The following is a 27500-nucleotide window of genomic DNA, read 5'->3' as shown; positions in this document are numbered from 1 at the left end:
AGAACAGTCTCGAATTGTCCCAACTCCCCCGAGTGTTAAGATGATGCTTTGTAAACACGGAAAAAATCCTCTATTGGTTTTACAAAATATATCTCAAGGAAAATCCTGGTTTTTTACTTCTTGATTGAAACAGATCTTCTTCATACACGCTCATATTTCCTACCAGCGAATCAAAACGAGCGTCTGACAATACATAAACAATCAATATTTGTGTGACGTCACAGCCGTGTTTACATACTCTCATCTAAACACAGCTATTGACCAATGAGAGTGCGCGTACTATCCTAATTATTTCATAAAACTCGATAGTACACGCTGAAACGGTTACTATTTGTTTTATAACATAACCAAAACATCTTGTTACAATTTTTTATACCCTTATTCTTCATTGAATGCCTCTCGCTCATTAGCTGGTCGAGCTGGGTTTCCACTTAGGCTTGTAAATCGCTTTTCCGGTGGTTCGAGTAAAATACCCGCCAACGATTTAAAATATGATATTTCTAAGTCTTTTTTTCATAAAGCTGCGAAGAAATCTCAGCATTTTTTTTGGCGTAGACTGGTCGGTCATTACTGTAGTTTGAGGAAAAAGCAATTATTTTCCAGGCCGAAGCGTCAGTGGTTTCGTCATTACCATTCACCATATGGGCCAAAAGTAAATGGGTAATTGACCAATCAGAACACAAGCTTTACTTTTGTTATTAGATCCCATGTTGCCATAAGTCTGTCCAGAGACTTCAAAATGTGTGAAAACAGCAGTGACACACTCGGCTATCACCTCATGCGCCTTTTTTTCGTTCCTGTCTCATTTTGACGTCATCTCTCGTCTATTAATGAACGGACGCACTGCAACATGTAATTTATATGTTAAACAGATTTCACAGAACAGATTTATCAGAATAGTGCCAAATATAGTGGATTCGCTCTCTAACGTCAAACTCTCTTGGTTATATTCATTTTTAAGCCAGGGGAGCATCAAACCATGTCAGAGGCTATATAGGTTGTAGGTAAAGATATGATAATTTGAGAGGAAAAAACAGTGCAAGATGACGGTCAACTGAAGATTTCATTTTCCATAAACCGCCTAAACCACTTTCACAAATGGCGGCCGATTTATCATTCTTGTGTCTTTACGGTGATTCGACCTTCCTCAAATGTTTTTTTTTTTTTTAACTTTGGTTAACTTATCGAGACTAGTCGAGGCTACAATCTTGGACAAAAAGGGTTGAGAATATTAAAAACAGGGGTTATTTTGCGCACTACGCCCTCAATATCGCACATTATTAGCGATCCCACTCCCCCCTACAACCAATGTTGATAAGCCCAGGTTCGACATGCTTTGTTTCGTCTAGCAACATTGATCGGGGGGGGGGGGGATGGGGGCAAAAAGAGAGCTTATTTTTCATACTCGTGATCGGAGTTTAGGTCCAAAAGCAGATTTTTCTCAGCAATTTTGTCCAAGATTGTAGAATGAGTTATTTCGAATAAAAGATTAACTAATATTGCCGTCATTGTGAGAGAGGCCTATGGTAGCACACCTCTTGGTACTTCATGTATCCCTTAATATAGGGTATCCACAGGAGATCATTAGTAGGAGCTAGCAACTCCCATATTAAGCCTATGTCACGGCATGTTTACAGACCAATCTATTTTTGGACTACCTTTGTTGCAAAACAACAAAGGCAGCTCCGGTTCGGTGACGCTATGATTTCAACTTAGTTTCCCCTGATTGGTCATCGGGCTCTCTCCGGCTCATTCGAGGGAAATGTCATCTAAAAATAAATCGGTCTGTAAAAACGCCGTGACAGGAATATATGGGAGTTGCTCGCTCCTATTCATGGGCTCCTGGTAACCAATATTATGAAGACATCTAAATACCCTTTGGCTTCCTGACTTTGCTTCCTTTTGGCATTTTGCTTGCTTGAGGTGCTTTGCTTACTTAAGGAATACATGAAGTACCTATCAGCACAAGAACGAAAGTTTTTTTGTTTTAAAAACCAGGTGGAATGCTGACCTGGTGACATTTTCTGGTGACACTGCATTTTCTCATCAATCAGTGTCGACAGAAAAGCTCCTTCTCAAATTGATGCTACTCTTGTTTGACGAACGCTAAATGTAATTTACAAACCCAACGTTTCGACATTGTCTTGATCAGAGTTGCACTAAGGCTAAAAAACCTGAGTCCTTTTGTACAAATTGATTAAGGACGGTGCCTACTAATTCAAAGATATTTTTGGCCCAGTCTATGATTATGCCGGAAATGTAGATCTTAACAAGTGTTATTGACATCGGAAAAGAAAACTGGGGGTAACCAGGCATTTTTAAAAGATAATTCATGAACACTATTTGTAAAAAGCTTTAAAATACAAAACCATATATGGTGTTCTTTCTCAAATTGAAGCTTAATTATCTTTGAAACATGCATGGTTATCCCCAATTTTCTTTTTGGAGACCAATAGTACTTACTAAGATCTACTTTCTCTGCATAATTTTAATTTTTTATATCCCTATGTTGGTAAGCATCACCGATAGGAAATCCGAGTATCTCGAGATGCGCAGAACGTATGCGCAATAACGATAGTAGGCACCGTCCTTAAATAGATTTCGGATAACTGCCCCTTAAAGGGGAGACGTGGGCGGAATTAATGTACCCCATTTAGCAGGGGCGACATCAATCAATGGGTTTGAAAGAACTCTTACTTCAGCCTTAAATGATCCCTGATAAAGACAACGGCACAAGGGTCGAAACCAGGGTTGACGGGGGGTGCAGAATCAACTTTGTATTCTTCAAGCCATATCTGATTGCTAACCAGGTTACAATGTGAACGTAAATCTACCAAAGCTCCTGATTTATGTAAGAACCAACTTGCTTCAAAATGTCATATATTTTAGCCGAAAAAGTCTATTTTTTCTACATAATTGCTAATGCCAAGTTAGAACACAATGGCTAATAGCGTGGTTAGATACAAACGAGGGTATGCAGAAAAGAGACACTTGAGGAGGGTACGCATACTTGATTAGCTCGGTCTCGATTTTCATCAATAAGTTCACCCATTGCGTTACCGTGAGGCTGTCTTGAGGCGTACCCGATGCTTGACACGCTCCACTTTACCCACCACCCTGCATCTGGTCAGTTCTCCTCGTTTTCCACACCCTGACCAGTGTCGTCGCCGTTGATGTGAATGGTCTTTCTAGGTTCATGCCTCAAGAGGGCCGGATGAGTGAGTATCCTATTGTTCTCTCGGCTGTACATTGTACGAATCTATAAATAAATAAATAAATAAATAAATAAAGTCAGTGTCCGGAAAGAGGCAGTTTTCTTGCCTTGATCCTCTCTGAGAGTGGAATAATCTCTCCTCTCCCTTCCTCGATTTTTGTTTGTACATGCATCTTCATTCTGAACAGGGCTTAAGGCGTTCACTGTTATTTCAGGTGCTTATTCCATGTTCCTGGATTTTTGGAGTGGTGATGTGTTTGCCAGGTTTTATAGTCAAGAATTTTGATCCAAATGCGACTTTCTGTATCAGAGAATACCCCGAAAAATGGATGGGCAAAACCTATACTATACTTTGGTGTCTGCTATTGGCGCTTTTTCCGGTTGTGATAATGGCCGTTCTTTACTTTAGAGTCGTTTACACTTTGTGGTTTCATCCCCCAGAGCACAGTGCCTTCGACAATCGGCAACAGGTAAGGTTAGATTAGGAAGGAAAGTGTTACACTTACAGCGGAGTCAGTTAAACAATGTGCCGTTTGAGTCCAATGCGTTTCGTCAAGCAGTCGAGAGAAACTTCCTAAGGATGCCAATTGGCCGTTTCTCCCGACTGCGTGACAAAAAATGATTGATTCAAAAACGCACAGAATTCGAACCTGTTACTTCTTACTTGTGATTATTTTAGAAAACTTGGCCGTAGAGATTTTGTTCCTGCCTGTTCATTTTTTAAAATACCACAGGTCAGGTTAAGATTAGGTTTGGTTATTATATATGGCTATCAATTATGACTTATTTTACAAAAGTAAATAATGAAATGAACTATGGTGGGTTGAGCATGCAGATATTACAACCCTCCCGATTTGATGCGTTGCCTCCCGCTCTCCCGATTTTTATCAGATTCTCCCGATTTAACATGAAATTTTGAAACAAAGAAAAAAAATGCTTATCTTTAGAATTTGTTGCGATCTGAGTGTAAAACGTTACATATTACACTTTCTTATCCAAAAATGTCTCGCTCAGTCTCTCCATTGAACACCCCGTGTTGTGCAAACTCATAAGGACAGCAAATGAATGAAGGGGGTAGTTTCTAAAGAAACTGTGGTGCTGCGTCGGTGAGGAAGTAATATACAAAAATTGGTTTTATCAACGGAGTTGATAATGTAAATTGGCCACCTTACACATATTCTAAAAGAATCTCTGTACGGTGGCCAATTTCTATGAGGACAGCGTCTTGCTTCATTTAGCAGTTCCAAAAATGTAGGGCAAGTATTTCTACCTGGTAGAATACCACAAAAATGATGTCAAAATGCAGGAAATGCCACTTGAGGGGACTGAATTGGCAGAATTTCCAGGGGTTGCCCCCACACCCCCCTACAGGCTCGCGCTTTAGCCTCTCGTGTGAGCGCCTTATGCGCTAAAACATATTCCCTATTTTCCTTCAATAGGAGTTGGAATGTCTGAGCTTGGAGCTTGTTCATCGTTGAAGTGTAGTAGTACGGTGGCCCGGAAGGCTCACACACAAACAAAAAAAGAAAACGCAACCAAAAAGCGAAATGCAAACAAAAAAGTAACAAAGCGCTCATGTTAGGCCCATAAGACGTCCCATAAAAAGTAACTTTTATCATTATATATTTCACACCAAGTGTCCTTCTAGACCATCCGTCTACTGCGTTTGCCTACGAGAACACTTTTTACCCTCATCTACCGTAAACTGGCCACTTTATCCACATCTACCTTAATTTGGCCACTTTATACCTCGTTAACCTTCCTTCCACTCCAAGTTTACCTCGTTCTACCACGTTAACCCTCATCTACTCTAAGTTAACCACGTTTACCCTCATCCACCCTAAGTTGGCCGCTTTATACCTCGTCGACCTTTATCTACCCCAAGTTAACCTCTTTCTACTACGTTAACCCTCATCTACTCTAATCTAACCACATTTGCCCTCATCTACCCTAATTAGGCCACTTTATACCTCGTTGACCCTCATCTACCCCAAGTTAAACTCGTTCTACCACATTAACCCTCATCTACTCTAATTTAACCACATTTACCCTCATCTACTATACGTTGGCCGCTTTATACCTCGTTGACTCCCATCTACCCCCAAGTTAACCTCTTTCTACCACGTTAACCCTCATCTACTCTAATTTCTTAATTTTGGCGTTATCTTTTAAAAAATCTGGGAAATTTTATCGTACTAAGCTATTGCGGTAATTGCTAAGTGTAACCAGAATTAATAGAAATCACAACAGCGCCTTTCTTACGCTTATTTGCAACGGTACATTTACTGACAACGGATCACCATGGTGTACCGATGAGATTTTGAAGGAAAAAAAGGCTTATTGCTTGAAAATGTCGCTATTGTTAAGTTGTATTCTAGTGCTTATTTCCTAGTTTACGGTTAGGGCAAAGAAGACCGATATAAAGGGACCGTGAATACTTTTGTAAGAAACTGTGAGAGTGTGGTAATGTTAATTGTTATACAAGCAAGGTTCATTCTACAAGTCAATGGATCCAGTCCTTTATTTAAGGCAATATACCAGTAAATATACATGACTTTCTTTTTGAAGAGCTATGATTTCAATGTATGTTGAAAGGCAAAACAACAAGACAATTGATCGTTAAGTAAAGAAGTACAAAGACAAATCGTTTAAATAGTAGTTGCAACCTTCTGATGAAACCAAAAACCTTTTTCTACATCTCTCACCTGTGTAAGAGTGTATTTACACATAAATCTACTTTACTCGTAAATCTACAAGTTATCTTTCCTTTTTAGCAACAAGTCAAATCTTTATATCAATTTTAAAGTAACTAAATGTGCTTGAACGCATCCGTTTGGGTATAGTTTGATTGAGAGAGAAACAACACTGGTATCACGACAAAATAAAGTTTCAGGGTCAAATATTGCAAGGTTTTATAACAATAATTATCAGTTCAAAGTGAAGGCACTAGAAATAGTTTTGGAATGATCAACTTTCTCAAAATGTCACCAAAAACTATGAGCTCCCACTAACCTGTGTAACTAAGGTATTACGCTTTAACTCAGTACGCCACGCAACCACTCGTTTCGACTTGAAACTTGTCATGTCCATATAGACACCTAATCTGTAGATGTGGAAAAGGTATGGCTAAGAAGAGAGGAGACGCCAAAAAATACGCAGCTTGCAAGAATACAGTATTAAAGTGCAAGTGTAAAGGTGGTTACCTTAGGATAAAATGGCCTAAGTTAACTTAGAATAGATGAGGATTAACGTAGTAGAAGGAGGTTAACTTGGGGTAGATGACAGTTAACGAGGTATAAAGTGGCCAACTTAGGGTGCATGAGGGTAAGCGCGGTGGTGGGTTCGAGTTCGAGTTCGAGCCTCGGTTCTTTGCTCCCTTACTATGCTGTAATTTTAAAGGCGAATGGAGAAGTGCAGGGGTGTAACCAGGATTTTTCAAAGGGGGGCGGGGTCACACTACGTCAAACAGAGGGTACCCACCTGATTGTCGCGTTTTCGCCACCGATATATTGTAGCTTGTTTGCTTTAAAAAAATGCTTACAAAGGGGGGGGGATCACGGGCACCCCAGAATCCCCCCTAGCCACGCCCTTGATGTGCATGAATCCTTGGCTTGCACCTGACGTCACGGCGGCCATGTTAGTGTACTGAACATTAGGCCACTTCAGAAAATACCATAATACTCTTTGTTTGTCCCCCCCAAATTTTGCACAAGCATTGTTTCCAGTTTCTCTTGGGACTTTTAATGGTCCCAGGAGAAAACAAAAACAATGCTTATGCAAAATTTGGGGGGACAAACAAAGAGTATTATGGTATTTTCAGAAATGGCCTATAGCGATAAGGTTATGATTAGAATGGATATTCCAAAATGAGGTGAGACACTTCGGGACACATATAAAGGTGTAACATTTATTTATTTATTTATTTATTTATTTATTTATTTACTTACTTATTTAGTTATTTAGTTATTTATCCATTGGCCTTAATTTAATACATACTACAATGAAACAGATCAAGAAATACAATTAAAGGCGAGGAAGTCTCAAGAAGCCATGGAGGCCTATAATGAGGACTCCTTATTAATTACAGCAAAGTTTAAGTATAAATGGGAAAAGGAGAGACAAAGAAAATACAAAATAGTGTTATAGAAATAAAATTAATAAATTAAATAAAGAAAAATTAAAACATAGGCAGCAATACTATGAAACTAACAGGATGTACTTATACTATTGATCATATTTCACATATTCATTACCATGAGGGCTTGACCCAACCCATGCAGGAATGGTTGCATTTCCATACTGGATTCGGCCTCTTATGCGCTCTATATTTATTAGTTATTCTGTGAAAGAATAAGACAAGCTTTAAGTGAGTTTGAAAGTTCTTTCATTATTAGATTAAGGTATCGAATAGCGTAAGGAGCTCCACAATTTTGGGTCTTAGTACAAAATAGTAAATTGTTTGAAGTTTGTTCTGCAACCATGAGAACGATATGACTCAGCATTTCGGCTGAAGTAATTATGAAGTTGGCTTCCAGTTTGAAATAAGTTTTGAAAAGAGCAAGGTAGTATTCCATGGTTACATGTACATAAACGATCTAACATGAAATAAACTATAAATATCCAGAATACCGAGTTTTTGAAGAAGAGGTTCACTTGGAGCCCTCACGGTAATCTACAGCTAATGTTGTTCGGGCAGCTCTTTTCTGTAAAAAGTAGATTCTAGTAAGATTTTTAGGGTATGTGTAACTCTACACTACATTGCAATAGGTAAGGTACGGATAAACTAAAGACTGAATAGTATAGCTGAAGTAGTACGTATAGCTGAAGTAGTACGTAAAATCTTGCTTTGTATATTTTAGAGATATTCGTACAAATGTAGTTAATATGTGTTTTCCAAGCAAAATGCTGGTCAATGTGAACTTGATGCCTTCCACTTCCTCAATTAATATGTCATCATGTTTAGGTCTAAGAATCATAAACTTTTTTTTTTTTACATTAGTAGACAGTTTGTTGGCTTTTAGCTAAGTGGCTACACAACAACAACAACAACAACAACAACAACAACAAAGACTTTATTTATCGAGGGTGAAGTGCATTATTACCGGTTACACGGTAGTTTACTTACTGGCCCTCCCCCGATGAATTTGATCATGAATTTCATCATTTAGATAATCCATTAGGATTTTTGAATCTCTGTTTTGGTAAAAGATGCTAGTGTCATCAGCAAAAAGAATACAATCAGAATCTCTTAGGCAATTTGGGAGTTCATTGATATATAATATGAAGAATAAAAGGCCTAGTACGATGGATCCCGAAGGGACACCGAAAACAAGTTCATTTTCAAATGAAGTTTTTCCATTAACCTGGACTACTTCAGTTGCTTTCTATTGGATCGGAAGGATTTTACCCAATCAAGTGCTGTGCTTATTAAGCCATAATACTGTAAATTTTTTTAGTAAGATGGTGTGATCAATTGTATCGATCGCTTTAGATATGTCCTGGAAAATTCCTGCAAGTAAATTTCTGTGCAATCGCACTTGCCGCTTTATTAATAAAAGTTATTATGGCATGAGAGGTGGAGTTTTTCTCTCGAAATCCAAATTGGGTTTTGGACAAGATCATATTTTCAGATAGGTTCTTTGAGATGCGATTATATACAACTCTTTTAGAGATCTTTGAAAAGGCAGGAAGTATAGGTATTGGCCTATAAAGAGACATCCGTTAGCAGGGAATCTTGCTTACAAGATTTGGTCCAATATTGGCGAAGTATCGGCAAAACCTGTTTGCAATCTCTTCAGAATCCGTAACAGTCAACCCCTTTTTCCTGTATCGACGTTATTTTAATAGGTTTGTGGTTTGTACGATTTATAACACAATTTAGAATTTTCCCTGTAGATTTGATATCACTTTTGTTTTTTGTAAACAAATCTTTATAGTATTGTTTTTTGGCAATTCTCAACAGTCGCATCAACTTATTTTTGTATCTTTTGTATGCACTCAAGGTTACGTTGACAACCTCAGTGTTAACGCATATTGGCAGATAAACGACATTTCGTGCTGTGCAGGGATGGCGCAGTGGTGAGAGCACTCGCCTCCCACCAATGTGGCCCGTGTTCGATTCCCAGACTCGGCGTCATATGTGGGTTGAGTTTGTTGGTTCTCTACTCTACATGGAGAGGTTTTCTCCGGGTATTCCGGTTTTCCTCTCTCCTCAAAAATCAACATTTGCATTGATTTTAGTTAAAAGGCCACTTCGGAAAATACCATAATACTCTTTGTTTTCCCCCCAAATTTTTGCATAAGCATTGTTTTTGTTTTCTCTTGGGACCGTTGTAAGTCCCAAGAGAAACTGGAAACAATGCTTGTGCAAAATTTGGGGGGACAAACAAAGAGTATTATGGTATTTTGCAAAGTGGCCTATTGTTAATTTCAGTTTACACTGTCCCCAATTAGTGCTCCAGCGCTAGAACGACTGGACACTTAAATGAAGTTCCTTCCTTTCCTTTCTGTTTAGGGAGAGAATAACTGCTGGGTTCAGGCACTGATCTCTAGTTATTAGGCTAAATGGTTAGCTTTCATAAATTGTTCTGGCGACACTATATTTGAACTTTGTAAGACTTAAGTGAGATCGTTTGGTACTTTATACACAAAAGCAAGTATCTCACCTTATTTTGGAGTATATCCATTCTAGTCACAATCATAGCGAAAACGTCTTTTGGGAAATTGGCTCTCTTATTATGCAAAACACGAGTGACATTTTGTTTTTGTTTTGAACACCAACATGACCATCTAATCACGTGAGTGCAAGCCACGAATACATAAATTTGGTTTTATCAACGGAGTTGATAATGTAAATTGGCCACCGTACAGAGATTCTAAAAGCTGACGTTTCGAGCGTTAGCCCTTCGTCAGAGCGAATCGAGGGATTATGGGTTACGTGTAGTTTTTATAGTAGAGTAGGAGCTACGCTATTGGTGGTAACATGGCAACGTGAAAAATAGGAATATATTAGTTAAATGAAAAGCGTTCGTTAATACCGTGAGGATTAAGGGTGCCGATTTGAAAGATGAACTTTTGTTCCAGATTCTTGCGGCTTTCCGTGGTACCTAGATGTAGGGAAAGGCCGCAGATAGCCATGTGTTTTTTGGAGTGGTTAGGCAGATTAAAATGGCGAGCGACTGGCTTGGATGCATCCTTGTCATTCTTCTCAACATCGCGAAGGTGTTCGCGGAATCGGTCACCTAGTCGTCTACCTGTCTCACCAATGTATAATTTATTGCATAACGTGCAGGTTATGCAATAAATGACATTTGCGGAGGTACATGTGAAACGATCGGTAATCTTAACAGATCGCTTAGGTCCCGATATCTTGCTAGTGTTAACAATGAAAAGACAAGTTTTGCATCGTTGCCTACGTTTTTGTCGCGTTTGAATGAAATAAGTGGAGTTTGCGAAAAGATTCTACCAGTCTCGGGATCATTTTGGAGTAATTTAAAATTACTAAGAATGATGCTTTTGACTGCGTGATTATGAGGATGGAAAGTGAGGGTGAATGGAATTCTGTCATTCTTATCTTTTTGTGACGTTTGTAGTGATGACTGTCGATCAAATTGTTGGGCGCGATGATGGCCCGCTTTGACCACAGAGACAGGATAGCCACGTTTTTCGAAGAACTGGCACATCTCCTCTGATTTGCTGGAAAAATCGGAGTCATCACTACATAGACGTCGAAGTCTAAGAAATTGAGAATAAGGGATGGAGTTCTTGACATGTGATGGATGTGACGATGAATACAACAAATAACTGTGTGAATCAGTAGGTTTGTAGTGCACACTAGTACATAGCACGTTGCCTCTAATGGAAACTTTGATATCTAGAAAAGCCAATGAAGTTTCCGAAATTTCCCAGGTGGTCTCTGTGGTCAAAGCGGGCCATCATCGCGCCCAACAATTTGATCGACAGTCATCACTACAAACGTCACAAAAAGATAAGAATGACAGAATTCCATTCACCCTCACTTTCCATCCTCATAATCACGCAGTCAAAAGCATCATTCTTAGTAATTTTAAATTACTCCAAAATGATCCCGAGACTGGTAGAATCTTTTCGCAACCTCCACTTATTTCATTCAAACGCGACAAAAACGTAGGCAACGATGCAAAACTTGTCTTTTCATTGTTAACACTAGCAAGATATCGGGACCTAAGCGATCTGTTAAGATTACCGATCGTTTCACATGTACCTCCGCAAATGTCATTTATTGCATAACCTGCACGTTATGCAATAAATTATACATTGGTGAGACAGGTAGACGACTAGGTGACCGATTCCGCGAACACCTTCGCGATGTTGAGAAGAATGACAAGGATGCATCCAAGCCAGTCGCTCGCCATTTTAATCTGCCTAACCACTCCAAAAAACACATGGCTATCTGCGGCCTTTCCCTACATCTAGGTACCACGGAAAGCCGCAAGAATCTGGAACAAAAGTTCATCTTTCAAATCGGCACCCTTAATCCTCACGGTATTAACGAACGCTTTTCATTTAACTAATATATTCCTATTTTTCACGTTGCCATGTTACCACCAATAGCGTAGCTCCTACTCTACTATAAAAACTACACGTAACCCATAATCCCTCGATTCGCTCTGACGAAGGGCTAACGCTCGAAACGTCAGCTTTTAGAATCTCTGTACGGTGGCCAATTTACATTATCAACTCCGTTGATAAAACCAAATTTTTGTATACTACTTCCCCACCGACCCAGCACCACAGTTTCTTTAGAAACTACCCCTTCATTCACGAATACATAAACCGATAACATGGTAACAAATGTAAGATGTGTTGAGATACGTAAGACAGAGCTGGAGGGAATGTATTGACCGAATGCAACATTGGCCGCCAATAATTTATTCTTTTGTTTTTGTGTTAGTTGGTCTTACTCGCGTTCCCTTCTAGCAGAAGTATCTTTTCTTTTTGCGTTCGCTAGTCTGCCTTGTTCGGGAAAAGAGACCTCTAGCATGGTTCGAAACTCACTGTGTTGAGCACGCACGGCGATTACTTAGCGACCCAATCCTCTCGTGATAATTCATGTTGTGTGGACTCACTTAACAACAACGGAATTACTGTAAAACAGCGGGCTAAAGTGCAGCGTGCTTTCTATCATTTGCGTAATATTCGCGGCATCCGTAAGTATCGTAGTACTGAGGGTACTAAGACCTTAGTGTATGCTTTTATAACGTCGCGCCTAGATTACTGCAACAGTTTGCTGTATGGTCTTCCTGTTTGTCATTTGCATAAGATACAACGCGTCTTTAATGCTGCTGCAAGGCTAGTTTGCTGTGCGCCACGCCACTGCCATATCACGCCGCTACGTCTTGATTTACACTGGCTTCCAGTTAAGGAGCGCACCCAGTACAAGGTTCTCTTATTTGTTTTTAAAGCGTTACATGGTTTTGCACCAGACTATATTACCAATCTAGTTGAGTTACGATACGGGTCCAAGTATAACTTGCGATCCACAAATGGTCATCTCCTTGTCCCGTTCAAGCGTAAAACTAAGAAGACAATGGGCGATCGATCGTATGCAGTAGCTGCACCTTCGCTCTGGAACTTACTGCCATCTGAGCTACGCACAATCTCGAACCTTAGCTCGTTTAAACGTCAACTCAAGACACATCTCTTTGGGGCTACTTTTTATTAATAGAAATATAAATCTCACTATAGCTGTTATTTGCAATACTACTATTATAATTTTATATCTCACTTAGATACAGCTCTTATTATAACTTTATACGCAACTTGGTCATTTAGAGAAGTTTTATTACTATTATAGTCTACATATTTATCGTCACTATTGCATAGATCTTTATTTTTGACGTTGTAATTCACGCATGATCATTGCATGGAATGCGCAATAAAAGTATTTAATTATTATTGATTATTAAATCACAGACGCAAACATGTCATTCGGTTTGAAGAGTGCCGTCCAAAGTTGTGGACGGCGGTTGGATCAAAGTGAGTTTTGGCCCACGACAGAGGTTTCTTTTCCCGTACTTCGTCAGGCAAGCGAGCGCAAAAAGAAAAGAGCTGTCAGCTAGCAGGGAATACTGGCTTCATTAGCAGGTGTAAAATTGAAAGAAACTTGGCTGTAAGACGAGGCTAGTCAGGCTAATTTGCACAAAGATAAAGGAACAATTTACTGGCGGCCATTTTTGCATTCGGTCTATACGTGTTTTTAATCGCTTTTTGGGGGGGCTAATAGCCAATTTAAACTGGGGTAGGGTATATATTCAGCCTAAGTAAAATGAGGATCACCAATTTAATTAACCTAGGTAAAACGGATTCAACCTGAGACCAGATTTGACCTACAACATCTACACTTATTCCTTGAGTGTACCCTTTTCCAGAGTATGTATATTTGCAGAACGGCTTTTTCCCGCGAAAAGTGTCATATTTCTAAGGGTAAACGCGAAAAGAAATTCCAACGTGATGCGTGCTTGTTGGGTTATATGTCATAAAACAATAGCACTGTCATAGCTCTGTTTTGATTGGACTTTTAACCTCTAAACTACCACGAGAGAAGTTCTATTAAATAAATAAATCTAATCGAGAAAGGGTTGACTCCGATTTTAACCTCCCTGTTTTATAAATTAATGTTTGCATTGTAGAGCATCTTTTGAAGCCATGTCAGCGAAAAGCGAATGCAGCCAACTATTCATGTTCCCGAACAGGTTTTATTAACAAAACCATTTATGCTAATAAAAAGCGACCTTTAGTAGAAAAACCTGTAAACGGGAAAACAACGAAGGCTAAGCCGTCAATGTTAATTTACATTTGAGCCTCATATGATCGTCCGAATCGTCCCGTCGCCCCAGTTGTTTCAAATAATGTTCAGAGGTGATCGGGACGATTATATGGAAGCACTAACTAGACGATCGCTAACGACCCGGGCGACTGAGACGACCTCGACCGCTTGGATAGAACTGAGTTCAATCCAGACGATCGAAATCGTCTCAGTCGGATAGATTACAAATATGTTTTCAAAAACCTATTTTGATCAGCAGGGAGTGTTGAGATTACGGAAGCGAGTCACCCTCATGGTCGTCACAGTTAGTGTCATATTCGCAATGTGTTGGCTGTCTGGAGCTGTTACCTATATGGTGGCAATCTTTTCGCCCGCGTTCGGCCCTGGTGATGTTGCATATGTCACACAATCTACAGTGGTCATGTTTAATTCCGCTGTCAACCCAATTGTGTACGCCTTGATCAATCAACAGTTCAGCAAGAAGATCAAGTTCATGATGTGCTGTAGATGTCGCCCTGGGGTATACCCCACTAGGGAGGGGAGGGACAACGAAGCTATCGATCTCAGCAAAAGCATACAGCCAATTCCGGAAACAGAGGAAACCCACTTGTAACAGAGTTGGTAAAATTGACACCATCGCAACAAATTTGACAAAAAATGCGGCAAGGGCAATTTACACACTCGTTCCCAAAAGGCCCCATCCTAAACGAAGGGAAACGAAATAAGTTTGTGCTGGAATGATCATGATTGTATTGCGTGGAACTTAAAAAGTCTCGAAGAAACCTAGAGAAAAGTCCCGACTTTTGGATTGCCACCTGGTCGTTTTGTTTCGTCATCTACCATAGCAGATGTCATGGACCACCGACCAGGGAAACGCGTTTATTAAAATTTTTGGTTTGCCCTGTTTGTGAAGATGTTTACTTAGTAATATCAGAACAAATGAAAGCCATGTAGATACTTCATTTTGTCAGTAGTATGTGGTATTTACTGCCTCAAAGGCAGCATAAAAATATCTTGTCCCTTTTGACGCTAACGTCTAAATAATACAGTACGAGGGCAAAGGTTGGAATAGTTGAAAATACAGGATGAACAGCAACTTTCAAGGGTATTTTATAGAGTTATAAACAGTGCATCCCAGATAAACAAACTGAGCATTGATCGTGGTACGGAAGTGGCAAGGTAAGAAAAAATATCTGACTTGTGTGGAAAAAGCACTGTCCATATTCATGACTTGATTATGTGCTCAGTTGGATACCACTTAACAACTGTTTGCTAGATGGAATTGCGTGGTTCAACAAAGTGTTTAGTTCCTTGAAGTGTTTGCTTTAAACGTTGGTTTATTCATCTACGAAGTTTATCCTCAAAGTTTACTGAGTTTACTCATCTACGACATGTATCCTCAAAGTTTACTGCGATAAATTCAACAATTAGGGAGTGGAAATGAGTTTTTATCACACTCCTTTCGTGGCGGTAGAGAGTCCTCAGAAGCTGAAGCTGAATTTTTCATTAGGATTATAATTTTACATCTGTCCTCCAAGCATGAGAGCCTCGACAATTTCTCACAGCCACCTGAACGAGTCTCAGTACTTAGAATGTAATACTAGGCGTAATCATTGATTATGAAGTGCGATTGTTGGCAGAACTTTGGAGGTTGGAGGTTGGAATCAATGTCATGAAGACCATGCATTTATGAAAAGAACGTCTATCGAAAGTATAATGTGAGGCTTGTGGAATGTGGCTGAAAATGGACAGTTTAGAGTAACGAGGTGACGACGTCACAAAAACTTAATTTGTGAAAATCTGGAATGTATTGAAATTGTCTTCATAGAGATTATTGCTGCTCAAATGTTCCTTGCCAAAAAATTGCCGCCTGTTGGTGTAAATGGACTCAATACAAACAATCACGAGGTTCGCGATCGTTATTTGCACGTATGACGTATTGAAACCAGGATAAGCACGCACGTATGACTTAATTTAAGATGGCGCTGAAAAAAGGAGATGAACGAAAAACGAAAACTCGCTAAAGCTCACCTAATGCACAAGATAGAGGCAGGCGTAGCTCAGTCGGTTATATTGCGCGGCCTTCTAAGCTGGAGGGTCGCCAGTTTGATCCCCGTCGTTCGATCGACGTCTGTTTCGACTTTCCTCTTATTCGTGTAGCTGTAGCTTTGAATACCCGTAATACCCGTTATAAGGTAACTCTAGTTGACTGTCACGTACTACACTCGTAAAATAAGGATCTTTTACCTTTACCTTTTAAGATACCCAAGATTAAAAATTGCGTTGTCCTAATGTCGAATGCAATTAACTTTGAGCTTTCGTAGGTCTTTCGCGATTCTTTCATCTCGTTCACTTTCTACAAAGAGTATGTCAAAGGAATGTACCGCACCGTTTCCGTAGCTTAAAATTCGCTCTAACCGAAAAGGTAAAACTGTCTTTGCTCTGACAACTGCAAATTGTAACATTTTTTAGTCTTCTCAGATGAGCACAACACTAACACGTTCATAAACTGCGCGAGACGTGAAGGTTGGTTCACACGGGCAACAAAGGCTGAAAGCACAAGCAAATTAAGATGCTTCGATGCATTAACATGTAGTTAGTTGGTGCCTTTTCAGTGAACGAAAGGTATCAGTGACAAAAATGTTGCTGAGCTTGAGTTTCTTGAGACCAGCCCTTAAAGGGAACTTTTACTAAAACAAAAAAATAACTTTAAACCATAGAACATAATGTTTACCATTAAAAGTGTTCAAACTTTTTTTCAATGAAAGCGTTCGTATCCAAAAAAAATTAATTTCAAAAACACTTGTTTTGGCTTTCAAATTTGCCGGGCGCCGCCATCTTGAATAATTGTGACGTGTCGTGGTTGCCCTATTGCTCCACGACACGTAACAATTATTCAAGATGGCGGCGCCCGGGAAATTTGAACCCAAAACAAGTGTTTTTGAAATTCACTTTTTGGGATACAAACGCTTTCATTGGAAAAAGTTTGAACAATTCTAATTTCAAACATATAAACGAGATGCTAATTGAATGTCGCGTTAGGTTATGGATAATTTAATATTATCCCGCTTTTAAAATATTTTAATAAAGTTTGCCGACCACACCTCAAACACACCTCCGTTTGTTTGTTTGTTTGTTTGTTTATTTGTCTTTTACTTTAAAAATAACTTCACTAAAATTCACATACCCTAACGGCCAGACTAGGAGTCTCCTCGATCTACGTAATACTCATTTGCATTGACGTCAAGGAGGAGCTTATTTTTAGTGCTTCCTCTTCCGAGGCACAGCAGCAGAGTTGATGCGTCGACACACCATTGTGACAGTCGAATAGCATTGTTCTCAATTGCTTCTTAATCAATAGGCCTTATCACGGTTTTGACCGCCATTTTGACGGGTAGGCAAAGCGTAAAGAATTTGTAGTGTATATATGGGGATCCGATGTCAAATAATTTTCGTTAAACGCTAGTTCTAAAAAAAGTATGAATCGCGAACTGAGGGTACAGGGTAAAGGATTTTTTAGATCAATTTTTAGGGACTAGCCTTCGTTAAAAGCTGCGTGGTAGCGTTTTCGATATTTCCATACATTTGTCTGTAATTGTTACTGAAAATTCGCGGGAAAAAATTACAGACAAATATATGGAAAATTTGAAAACGCTGCCGGGCATCTTCTGTAAAAGGTTAGTGCCTAAAATTTGGTCTGTATAACCTTTTGCCCTGTACCTTCAGTTCTCAATTCATAATTTTTTCAGAACAAGCGTTTAACGAAAATTATTGACGTCGAATCCCCGTATAAATAGTACAAATTCTTTACGCTTTGCCTATCCGTCAAAATGGCGGTCAAAACCGTGATAAGGCCTATTAAAAAGTGTAACTTAGGTTTTCGTTCGATTGACCCTATTCCGGAATAAGAATATGTGGAGTGATGATTTAAAACGGCATGTTTGGCGTTTTGAAGCTACAAGGATAATAAAGATATGTTTAAAATGGCATTTTAGCGGGTGTTTGACTATTTTAATGTGAATCACCGTAAAAACGAAGGATTTCTAACTTCTATTCCAATTATTCCTATTCCGGAATACGGTCAATCGAACGCACCCTTCCTGAGCATTATACAGTACAATGAAGTAATACAGTACTATGATCAACAATACAGATTCCAAGTGTTGAACCTTTCCGATTTTGGCTTCGGACTTTTCGAACATACTCTTGGGGACTCAAATTTCAAACTAGACCGCAATACAACTCTCAAGTTATAACTGAAACAGTACCGTTGTTCTATCTGGCGGCTACTTTCACACAGACACACAAAATTCACGGTCTAGCGAATAACTCTCCCAGCGGCGGTATAGTCAATAGCCATGATTAATTTACATAATTGTTATGACGACGAATGCCAACCAGGCGGTCTTAAATAAATTGCTGTTGTCCTCTTTCTTTTCCATGTCTATCCCTTCAAGATCTAAACGCTGCTATCGGCTATTAAAGGCGTACTTGTTTGTTCTTTCCCACTGCTTTCAATTTCCACTGTAAATCGGTCTCCAACCGTAGTAGTTTCCGCGTTGTTTGAAACAGATGAAGACTGGCTCCCTTGTTCCGTCTGTAAGAGCGGATCTTTTGCATGAGGTTCTCTCTTTTGTGAATTTGCTCTTTCCAAAGCTTGCATCCTCAAGACAGCTCCAAAATCAAACGCATTCCCTTCTGCTCCAGTAACCTCAACAAGCGGTGTCGGTACTTTGACCTGATGCCTTTCAGATGTTTTTGGTGTCTAAGAAAATAATTTTCGCATGTCAGTAAGAAGCATTGATTAGGATTTGAGAACTTCACGGAAGACAACCTCTTCCAGGTCATCGAATGAACTCATCCTGTCATTGCCTAGGTACGTGGGAAATAACAGCAGCAACAAATAAAGTTCATCACGTCAACCTGACACTTACGCTTTAGGTTCTACATTCTTTCAAACATTCTGTAACTCACTCATGAAAAGTACGGCGTCTAAATCAAAGCCGTTCCAAAGGGGTTCCAAAGGCGAAATTCCCGGCTAAGCCATGCAGGCGGGAAGGACGGGTGAGCCGTTCCAAATTGAAATAGCCGTTCCAAATTGATTCAGACTCCGATCTTTTCATGTACTTAATTGAAAGAATTTGGTTCGGCTCATGAAAAGATCGGCGTCTGAACCGGGCCTAAGAACGGATTGAACCAAACACATCCAATGGCTGCTACAAGACAAGTGTTCTCACTACTTTTACACTCGTGCGCAAAAACTAATGGGTAAGACACTGTAATCTTTCCCTTACTTGGGAAAAACTAACAAAATGAAATGTAATCTTCTTACATAATCAACTAGTAGTAGCTATCGCTAAGTGCCAACGAGATAGTCAATAATGTAACACATAGTTTGCCGATATGTATCAGAGTGCCATTTTTGGAACCCAATAGTAGTTACATTTTCTCTGGAGCGCTTGAAATTTTTTCTGCATACACAACACTCTCGCGCTTCGGCTCTATTATGACTACCGTCTCGTCAGCAGAGCGAATAATAAAACAATTCCTTTTACTAACGTTAAAATTGTAACTGTTGCTGAAAGACTTACGCACCAAGAGACAATGAAAAAAGTTAAAATGTACGCAGTAAATGTCAAATTCAGTCAGGAAAATTAATACATAACAAAGTCCTTGAACTGGGACGGCTGCATTCTGGTCTTCACTGGTCGCTGCTCGATAGTTGACCTTGTCTTTGCTTCCAAGGGGCTTCTTGCTGGCTCTACAGGCTGTTTCAGGGAATCCTCATCTGTCGTAACTGGCAAATCGTTAGTCACAGAATCACTTGACGCTGTAAGAAACTGAGTTGGCTCTCGGTCCTCAGATACACCATTTCTCTCCACAAATTTCTTCACATGGGTAGAGTTTCTTTTGTACTGAACACCATCGGAGGATTCAACCAAGACACTGTTCCCGGTCTTATCCAGTACATAGAAGAGTTCAGGCCTGAAAGATGGCGTCAGCTTATCTGATCGTCCAGGTTTTAGCTCTCTCTTACATCACTTTCACGTGCTCTTTGTTTCTCATCGACATACAGCTTTCCTCTTTCCTTGGCCTCGCTGTCTCTGTCTCTTCCTTCTTGGTAATCTACTTAAAATTCGGACAAGAGCTCAGTACGACTTAGTCTAGTTGTGCTCTCTGATGTTGTTCTGTGCATGAGGAGGAATGACTCAATGTATGTTCTCAATTTGAGCAATTTCGATCCTCTTGAGTGGAGAACGGTTCTGTCTCTACACCTTTCCGTTGGCCTGTAGCCAGGAGAGGCGTGACTCCTCTTCTACAAACTTCTGAAATTCGCGACTGGCAAACGGTGGCCCTTTGTCTGCAGTAATACTTACTAGTAGTTCATGAGTAAGAAACATCTTCTTGAGGCTTGCAATTATCTTTTCTGTCGTTGTTGACTTCAGGACTTGTATTTCCATATCTCGGCTGTAGGAGTCTACTACGACAAATAAGTGATCTCCTGAGAGTAGCGTAGTTTGCTAGCCTCTTCTTTAACTGAGTGAATACTCAGTGTTGTTCCTTACCCCAATGAAATGGAATATCTTTCCTCGTTAGTTTTCTTAGAGGCTCTCATATGGTAGCCAAATCAGGGATGAATCTCGTACAGAAGTTCACGAGGCCTAAGAAACTGCACACCTCCCTCGGCTGCTGACTCTGGTTGTCTGCCTTCTGTGATTGCCTCTAATTTTTGCCTTTGTGGGCCCGATACCCCGTGCAGACAGCAAGTGCCCCACAAACTCGAGCTCAGACGTGAAATTTACGCTTCTCTTTGTTTAAGTTAAAATCCCTTGCGTGCATCCTCTCTAAGGTCCTTTCAAGTCGCTTGTCATGGTCCTCAGCAACCATGCCCTATGATGTCATCGTGAATGTTCTTCACGCCTTTGCTTGTTGTATCATTCGCTGGTACAGCCGACCCCGAACATCAATCACTTATACCTGAAGAGTCCCCTTGTATGTAGCAAACGTAGTTAACATCTAGTTTAGTGAAGACTGTACTGGCATTCAGATCACGGAGGACTTTATCCACTGTGGGAATAAGTGGGCCGTTCTCTTTTGGCTGCACTGTTTGCTTGCCTCATGTCAACACATAGGGGCTGCTATCACTGTTTCGGGACAACAACGAGTGAGATCCATGGTGTTCGTCCGTCTGCTCTTTCAATTACATCCACATTTACCAGCTCGTCAAGTTTCTTTTTTAACTTGACTGGCTTGACATTCTTGTTAATTCTCTATTTTCGAATTCCCCAAAATACACTTTGTTTGCCCCCCAAATTTTCCATAAACCATTGTTTTCAAATGCTCTTGGGAATATGCAGTGTCCCCAAGAGCATTTGAAAACAATATTTTATGCAAAATTTGGGGGGCAAACAAAGTGTATTATGGGGAATTCGAAAATAGAGAATAGGAATAGTCATTCTCGTCACCAGAGCCTCGGATCGACCCAAGGCTCTGGGAAACTCAATATAAAAGAACATGCGCCGTAGGGTTCTTAGAGCCAAAAATTGGCCATTTTACTTCACGAGAACCAATGAGAAGGCACTTTGTTTCAGGGTTTCCCAGAGCTCTTCTCCCCCTCAGTCAAGAGAAGAGAGCGTAAACAAAAGTTGTAAGACAGCTCTCGGGATGTTTTGTGCCCTCTCGTTTTGTGCGAGGCTTACACCACGTAGTAACCAGAGCTGTGGGGTTGTGATTGTGGGAATAGTCAACTGAAATCCTTTAGCTTTCCCAGGCCCTCAAAACATGGCTTGTATTTCTAAACTATGTCTTCTTCTGTCAAAGTGTTAACTGGGGGTTAGAACGACAAGTTGTACGGCCGTTTCTCTCCTCAGCAAGCGTGGCTTTCTCCTTCAATTACTGTAAACTCTGTTTCAACAGCAACATCGCCAGTAGTCCATTTTACAGTTGTGTGCTTAAAAACCTGGCCTATGAATGAAAGTGAGGCTGGAGTTGACCTTGTTTTGAAAGAAACCTCACTGCTTTTCTTAAGTAAATTCTTACTAATTAGCATGACAACATCATTAACATAAGAAAAGGAGGGAGGTCTGTATAATAACAAGGTCAACACCAGCCTCACTTTCATTTAAAGGCCAGGTAACAAAGTACACAACTGTAGAGAGGTCTATTCCTACCTTGGCAATGAAACAACCTGCTGTTGTCAATGGCACGCTGCTGCCATAAGGATAGAGTTTCTTTGCATGTTTGTTTAGTGGAGGTCTACATATTTTACTTTGTTCTTTTTCTTGCCACAAGCAAGTAATTCAAATGATTGTTTCCATTTCCTTCATCGTACTCCAATGGCAGTTGGATCTCCGTGAATATCAAAACAAGGTATTCTGCCCAAATCATGTTAAATCGCCACCGCCATATGCAAAATTGAACTGCCCTACAGTTATCCTCGTCGCCAGTTGTAATATCCCACTTAGCTCGGTTATAAATCCCACAGATTAAAAGAGATGAACAATGGATTGAACCAAACGCATTTAACCCTTTCACCCCCGTGGGGTTCCCCATTGACGAGTAAAATCGTTAGACAGTGTAAAATCTATAAGTGGCACTCTTGGGAGTGAAAGGGTTAATGCTGCTACACATGTTCCCGCTACTTGATCTACACTCATGCGCATGCGCTAAGCCACTACAATCATAATCATAATAATAACGATATTAATTAAAAATTAGATCCGTAGCCTGTAAGGGCTACGAGTCAATAGCCCATGAGGCGATGCCAAAGAAATATTTATTTGGGTATAAAACAAAAAAAAGCGTCAAGCTTTTCACTACTCAAGGACCATTACTAATAGTCCACTAGTAGCATAGCCAATTAAAATGCAGGATTTGCATTAGTCCACTAGTTGGGTGATACTAAATATTATCACAGTTAACATGAACTATGGTAGCACTTCTCCTGTGTAACAGCTTGATGTTGACCATCACTGCTATTTTTTCCATTTAACTCTTTGGCAAGTTAGCAATGACCATTCCCATTACTTGAATAATACACTGGGGAGACAAACTCTGGCTTCATTGTCCGTCAGTAATATTATGACCATGAGACCATGTTAATCACCTTAAAACAAATCAGACCAAATCAAAGCAAAATAACATTGGTTTTTCAAGAGAAGACAGAAACAGCATGCCTGGAAAAAAAATCCCTACCCTTGGACCAGAGTAGAGAACCAACAAACTAAAACACACCTGTGGTGTCAAATCTGGAAATGAATAGCACACCACACTGGTGGAGGGCAATATTACCTATTGCTCTCACCACTGCAACAAAATATACTCATTGCTACATTAATATCTTGATTTAAGTATTTCCACTAAAATGTAGTCAAAAGGCCAGATCGGGGGTCAGGCTCTCTTAAATCTTATTTTTTTCCGTTTGTCACTGCATCCTACACAAAGGCCTCCCTTCCACTGCAATGGCAAACTTGCATCTCAAAGTATCATGAAACGTTGATGGAACACCTAGCTAAGGAAGAACACTTAATTTTACACTGTTTGAAATATAAATGTGATTTATGTTTTCCATCCCTCACTTACAGTGGAGGATGGGACAACCTGTACTGTTGGATCCTAAAAAAAACCCAAAAATGCCAAAGCAAAGTGAAGGGAGAAGGGAGGGAGGATGGCACAAGGATCAACCGCGCACCGGTGGCTCAGTTGGTTGAGCACCGGGTTGTCACGCGGGAGGTCGTGAGTTCAACTCCGGCCGGACCAACACTCAGGGTCTTTAAATAACTGAGGAGAAAGTGCTGCCTTTGTAATTACATCTGCAAATGGTTAGACTCTCTAGTCTTCTCGGATAAGGATGATAAGCCGGAGGTCCCGTCTCACAACCCTTCAATGTTCATAATCCTGTGCGACGTAAAAGAACCCGCACACTTGTCGCAAAGAGCAGGGCATGTAGTTCCCGGTGTTGTGGTTTGTCTTCTGTGGTGTATCATGGTTGGGAGGGTAAATGCTCGGGGAAATTAGCTACACCAAGCTACTCTAAAAATCTGAGGGTAAATAAAGATGTATGATATGATATGATATAGGAGGGGGTGATTATGACTGAATGGGACGGTACAGTACAATGGTAAAAATAATAATAAGTGCTGTACGTGTTCCAACTTTTTTTAAGATTGTACAGTTACACTGTCATGCATTGACGCCTTTATGCATTCTGTACCTGGATCCACAGCCCTTTCCTTCTCTATATCCTCCCAGAAAAAAATCTTCACTTATCAAAGCTATAGCACAGCAAAGCATTTACGCACATCTCTGGTATCATGGTAAGGCATATAATAAAATTTATCTTTAACCAAATGCCCACCACTTTTATGTTCTCTAGTCCTTGGAAATTTATCCCACAAAGCCTCGTTAGTATTTGCTTAAATAAAAGAGTTCTTGCTTGCAAGGCAGGTTTTTACTAGTGCTAATGCAAGTATAGGCACTAGCAACATGTACAGACTGATTTCTGTCGTGATAGATCTCTCTGTTCAAGTTTTTGTATGCTGCTGTATTTGTACAACAGAAAACCATCTGTAATGAAGCTTGGTAGAGACAAAATACAAAAAAGGGATGGCAAAACAGACACCAATTATAAATAGGGTCTATGGCACCTGGGGTAAAAGCTTAATTGATTACTGCATAAAGGAATCATTTTAAAAATTGACAAATATATAAGGCTTGCTTGCATTCAGCTGCAAACTTATATTTAACTTGGCAAAATATTTTGCTTTGAACATTTGAGACCTTTTACCAGAGGTAAAGCATCACAGTTTCTTGTTGTGAGGATTTCTGACCGCCTGATTTTAACGAGTGATCATTGAGGAAATAATCGAAAAGCTTAAATGTTCACGCCGTGTGAGAAGGTCACAGAGGTCCTCCGTAAAGACACGAATAAATAAAACTATTTAAAACCACGTAAGAAAATATTGTGACTGCTACCCCTGTCCTTCATTGCAGAAATATAAAGTAAAATGTATATTTTAGTATATCTGCTGACTTGGAAAGGGTCTTTGTCACTGCACGACTTTGATGGGCGCTAGCTCTCTGTGATCGACTTCCGGTGAAATTGATTATGTGGCCTTAAATACACAAATGGCCATTTCCCAATGAATTTCCGTCGGGATATGTTGACTGATCACATTAGTTTGTTTTGATGGTTTGGTTGTTTCTGGTTTCAGTGCTTTTTTGCCAACTTCACAAGATCGTTGACATTTTTTATCTCTAGTAGTTGTTTGAAAACCTCAATAATGTCAAAAGTCACGAGAAAGGCGATTACTGTCTGCTGTCGGAGAAATTAATTTTCAGTCCCAAACAGACACCATTCGAATGCCAATGATAAATAATACCTTAATTTATGAGAGTTTTTCAAGGCGAAATAAATGGCTACAAAGGGACACAAACTGAATGTAGGTGGCATAATTTTAGTTTAAGTGCTTACACATAAAATTCAAACATCACAATACACCATAAAAAATCGACACTATCTTTCTTTGCTGAAAAATCTATTTTACCGACTGATTAATTTACAAATAAAAACATCAGCCGTCCAGTGGCACTATGTGTATTTTACGACAAAATTTCAATTTCACTTGAATAAGCCAGAAATAATCATAACAAAATGTCATTTTGCTGAATGGATGCGAGAATATCAGTCTGTGATTCAAGTCGCTCAGACGTAATTTAGCTTACTAATGATAGATATAGGAATTCCGATAGATACTATACATATGTAAAAGAAAATGTTGGTCAGATAAAGAATTAGGGATAACAGGTTAAAGACTCACCATTAAATGGTACTGGTAGATCTCATACTTCGTTTGTAAAGCTTCGTTTTTCGAAGCAGGATCCATGTGCATTTCGAAGGGCGATTTCACCGGTTCATCGAACGATCGACATGGTCCTTTGCAGACGATCGCTGTCAAACAGCACAACAAAACCAGAAACCCAGCCAGTCCAGCAGCAATGTAGATAGCTAAGGCATCATCGGCCAAAATCATTTTCAAAATAAGTAACCCACGCCAGGAACGGCGCTTCCCTCGTTTCAGGTCGATGATTACAAACGCTGATCAGAAAATATTTCCATGAGATCAGTGGTTCCGTTCCGCAATCGCTGTCACACCAGGCAGAAAGTCAGTGGTGTCGTTTCATTCTCGGAAAACTTTTACTTTTGACAGATGATAATTTTAACGAACAAAGGGAAATGGCATGCAAATCAATCGAAGCAAAAAAGGACGTGCTTGATTAAGAAATTGCGCCTTGTAATTTAAGACTTGTTTATTCATTCCGCCCTATACCAGCGACCCACGCGACAAAAATATCGAAAATTCGAGAATTGGGTCGATGAGGTTTGCCATCTTTCCAAAAAGAACTTGATGAAGAATTCAACTTTTCGTAAAAAATAAAGAGGCGGACCCATTTTAAATCTTGTTATACATTCGGTACCGAAAGATGAAAACCGTACCCACTCCCACTGGTCACCAAGCTACCCTACCCTACCCAATCCCTTCCTTCTCCCCCCACGGTAAAATTACTCGGTCTTTTTATAATTGTTTTATTTTTAACTCAAAACAAAATATTTACTTTTTCTTTTAGATTAATATTATCTTCGCCTTGGTATATCAGGCTTTTCTGATACTCGGGTTATAGTATTTTTAAGGCGAATTCCAGAGTACGGCTGTATAAAAGTATTCAAAGCATACGTACGAACACTGTAGAAACTTGATTGAGAATCATTGCGCTTCATTTACCAAGGCAATTATCATCATTTTTGCGGCATCATGATTACAGACAAGAAAAATTTTCTGAACGGCCTTTCCTAATATTGGATTCAAGGGCTTGATGGGCTCCTGGTTTATTTGACTTCACGGCTTATAAGATACAAGCAACGTACATGAAACTGAACACCACTCGCAAATATAAATATCGGAGACCTCATCCACTATTTCTTCTCCGAAGGGATATCGTAATGTGTGATCTTCGAACAGGTCGCTCCTCGTTCCCAAGCAATCTTTGCAGCTCCAAAAATCTCCTACGGTGGTAGTGTGCGTTTTTTAATACTCTGAGATGCCACCAAAAAACTGCCATAAAAGTGAATCCAAGCAAGAAACAAATAGACGCGAGTAAGCGGAAAGCTTTCGCATGCTTCTTAGGATCACAATAGCTGCAATCTCTCCTGATTTCTCTCTGATCGTAACTTTGAGCAACTCCCAGTAGAACAAAACACACTGTGATAAGTACAAGTCCGACGAATATCAATATTGAGTCGCGGATGATTTTATGTCGTAAGGACAGTCGCTGATCACCTGGATCCTCCATGATCGATATCGTTCCATTTTAATCGGAAACCTGCTGTTGACTGGAAGTTGCAGTTGTGACCAAAAACCCTCTGGTTTTGTCACCTCATCACCAAAGAACACTCCGATAGTGTATAGAAGCTGATACAAA

General features: G+C 39.9%; 2 protein-coding genes across 7 annotated transcripts in view; one reads left to right on the top strand and one right to left on the bottom strand.

The window, feature by feature from the left end:
• The window catches only part of LOC138042088 (pyroglutamylated RF-amide peptide receptor-like), a 61069-nt gene extending 43065 nt beyond the window's left edge, over positions 1 to 18004 (top strand). For 5 of the 6 annotated variants that reach the window (XM_068887835.1, XM_068887834.1, XM_068887833.1 and 2 more), the window contains exons 4-5: positions 3430 to 3684; positions 14278 to 18004. In XM_068887835.1, coding sequence (XP_068743936.1) covers positions 3430 to 3684; positions 14278 to 14634 — 612 coding nt within the window. In that variant the 3' untranslated portion in view covers positions 14635 to 18004. The remainder of the gene's footprint in view (positions 1 to 3429; positions 3685 to 14277) is intronic. The other variant, XM_068887836.1, reaches the window with a different exon arrangement.
• Positions 18005 to 18157: 153 nt separating this feature from the next.
• LOC138042090 (uncharacterized) lies at positions 18158 to 26339 on the bottom strand. The gene is made up of 2 exons (XM_068887837.1): positions 25841 to 26339; positions 18158 to 18786 (listed from the first exon to the last, which is right to left on the bottom strand). The coding sequence occupies exons 1-2, from the start codon at positions 26051 to 26053 to the stop codon at positions 18481 to 18483; spliced, it is 519 nt and encodes a 172-aa protein (XP_068743938.1). The 5' UTR covers positions 26054 to 26339; the 3' UTR covers positions 18158 to 18480.
• Between the last annotated feature and the right edge of the window lie 1161 nt (positions 26340 to 27500).

Source organism: Montipora capricornis, chromosome 3, assembly GCF_036669925.1.
Source record: "Montipora capricornis isolate CH-2021 chromosome 3, ASM3666992v2, whole genome shotgun sequence".
NCBI classification, from domain to species: Eukaryota; Metazoa; Cnidaria; class Anthozoa; order Scleractinia; family Acroporidae; genus Montipora; species Montipora capricornis.
This window is presented reverse-complemented; position numbering and strand designations above follow the sequence as displayed.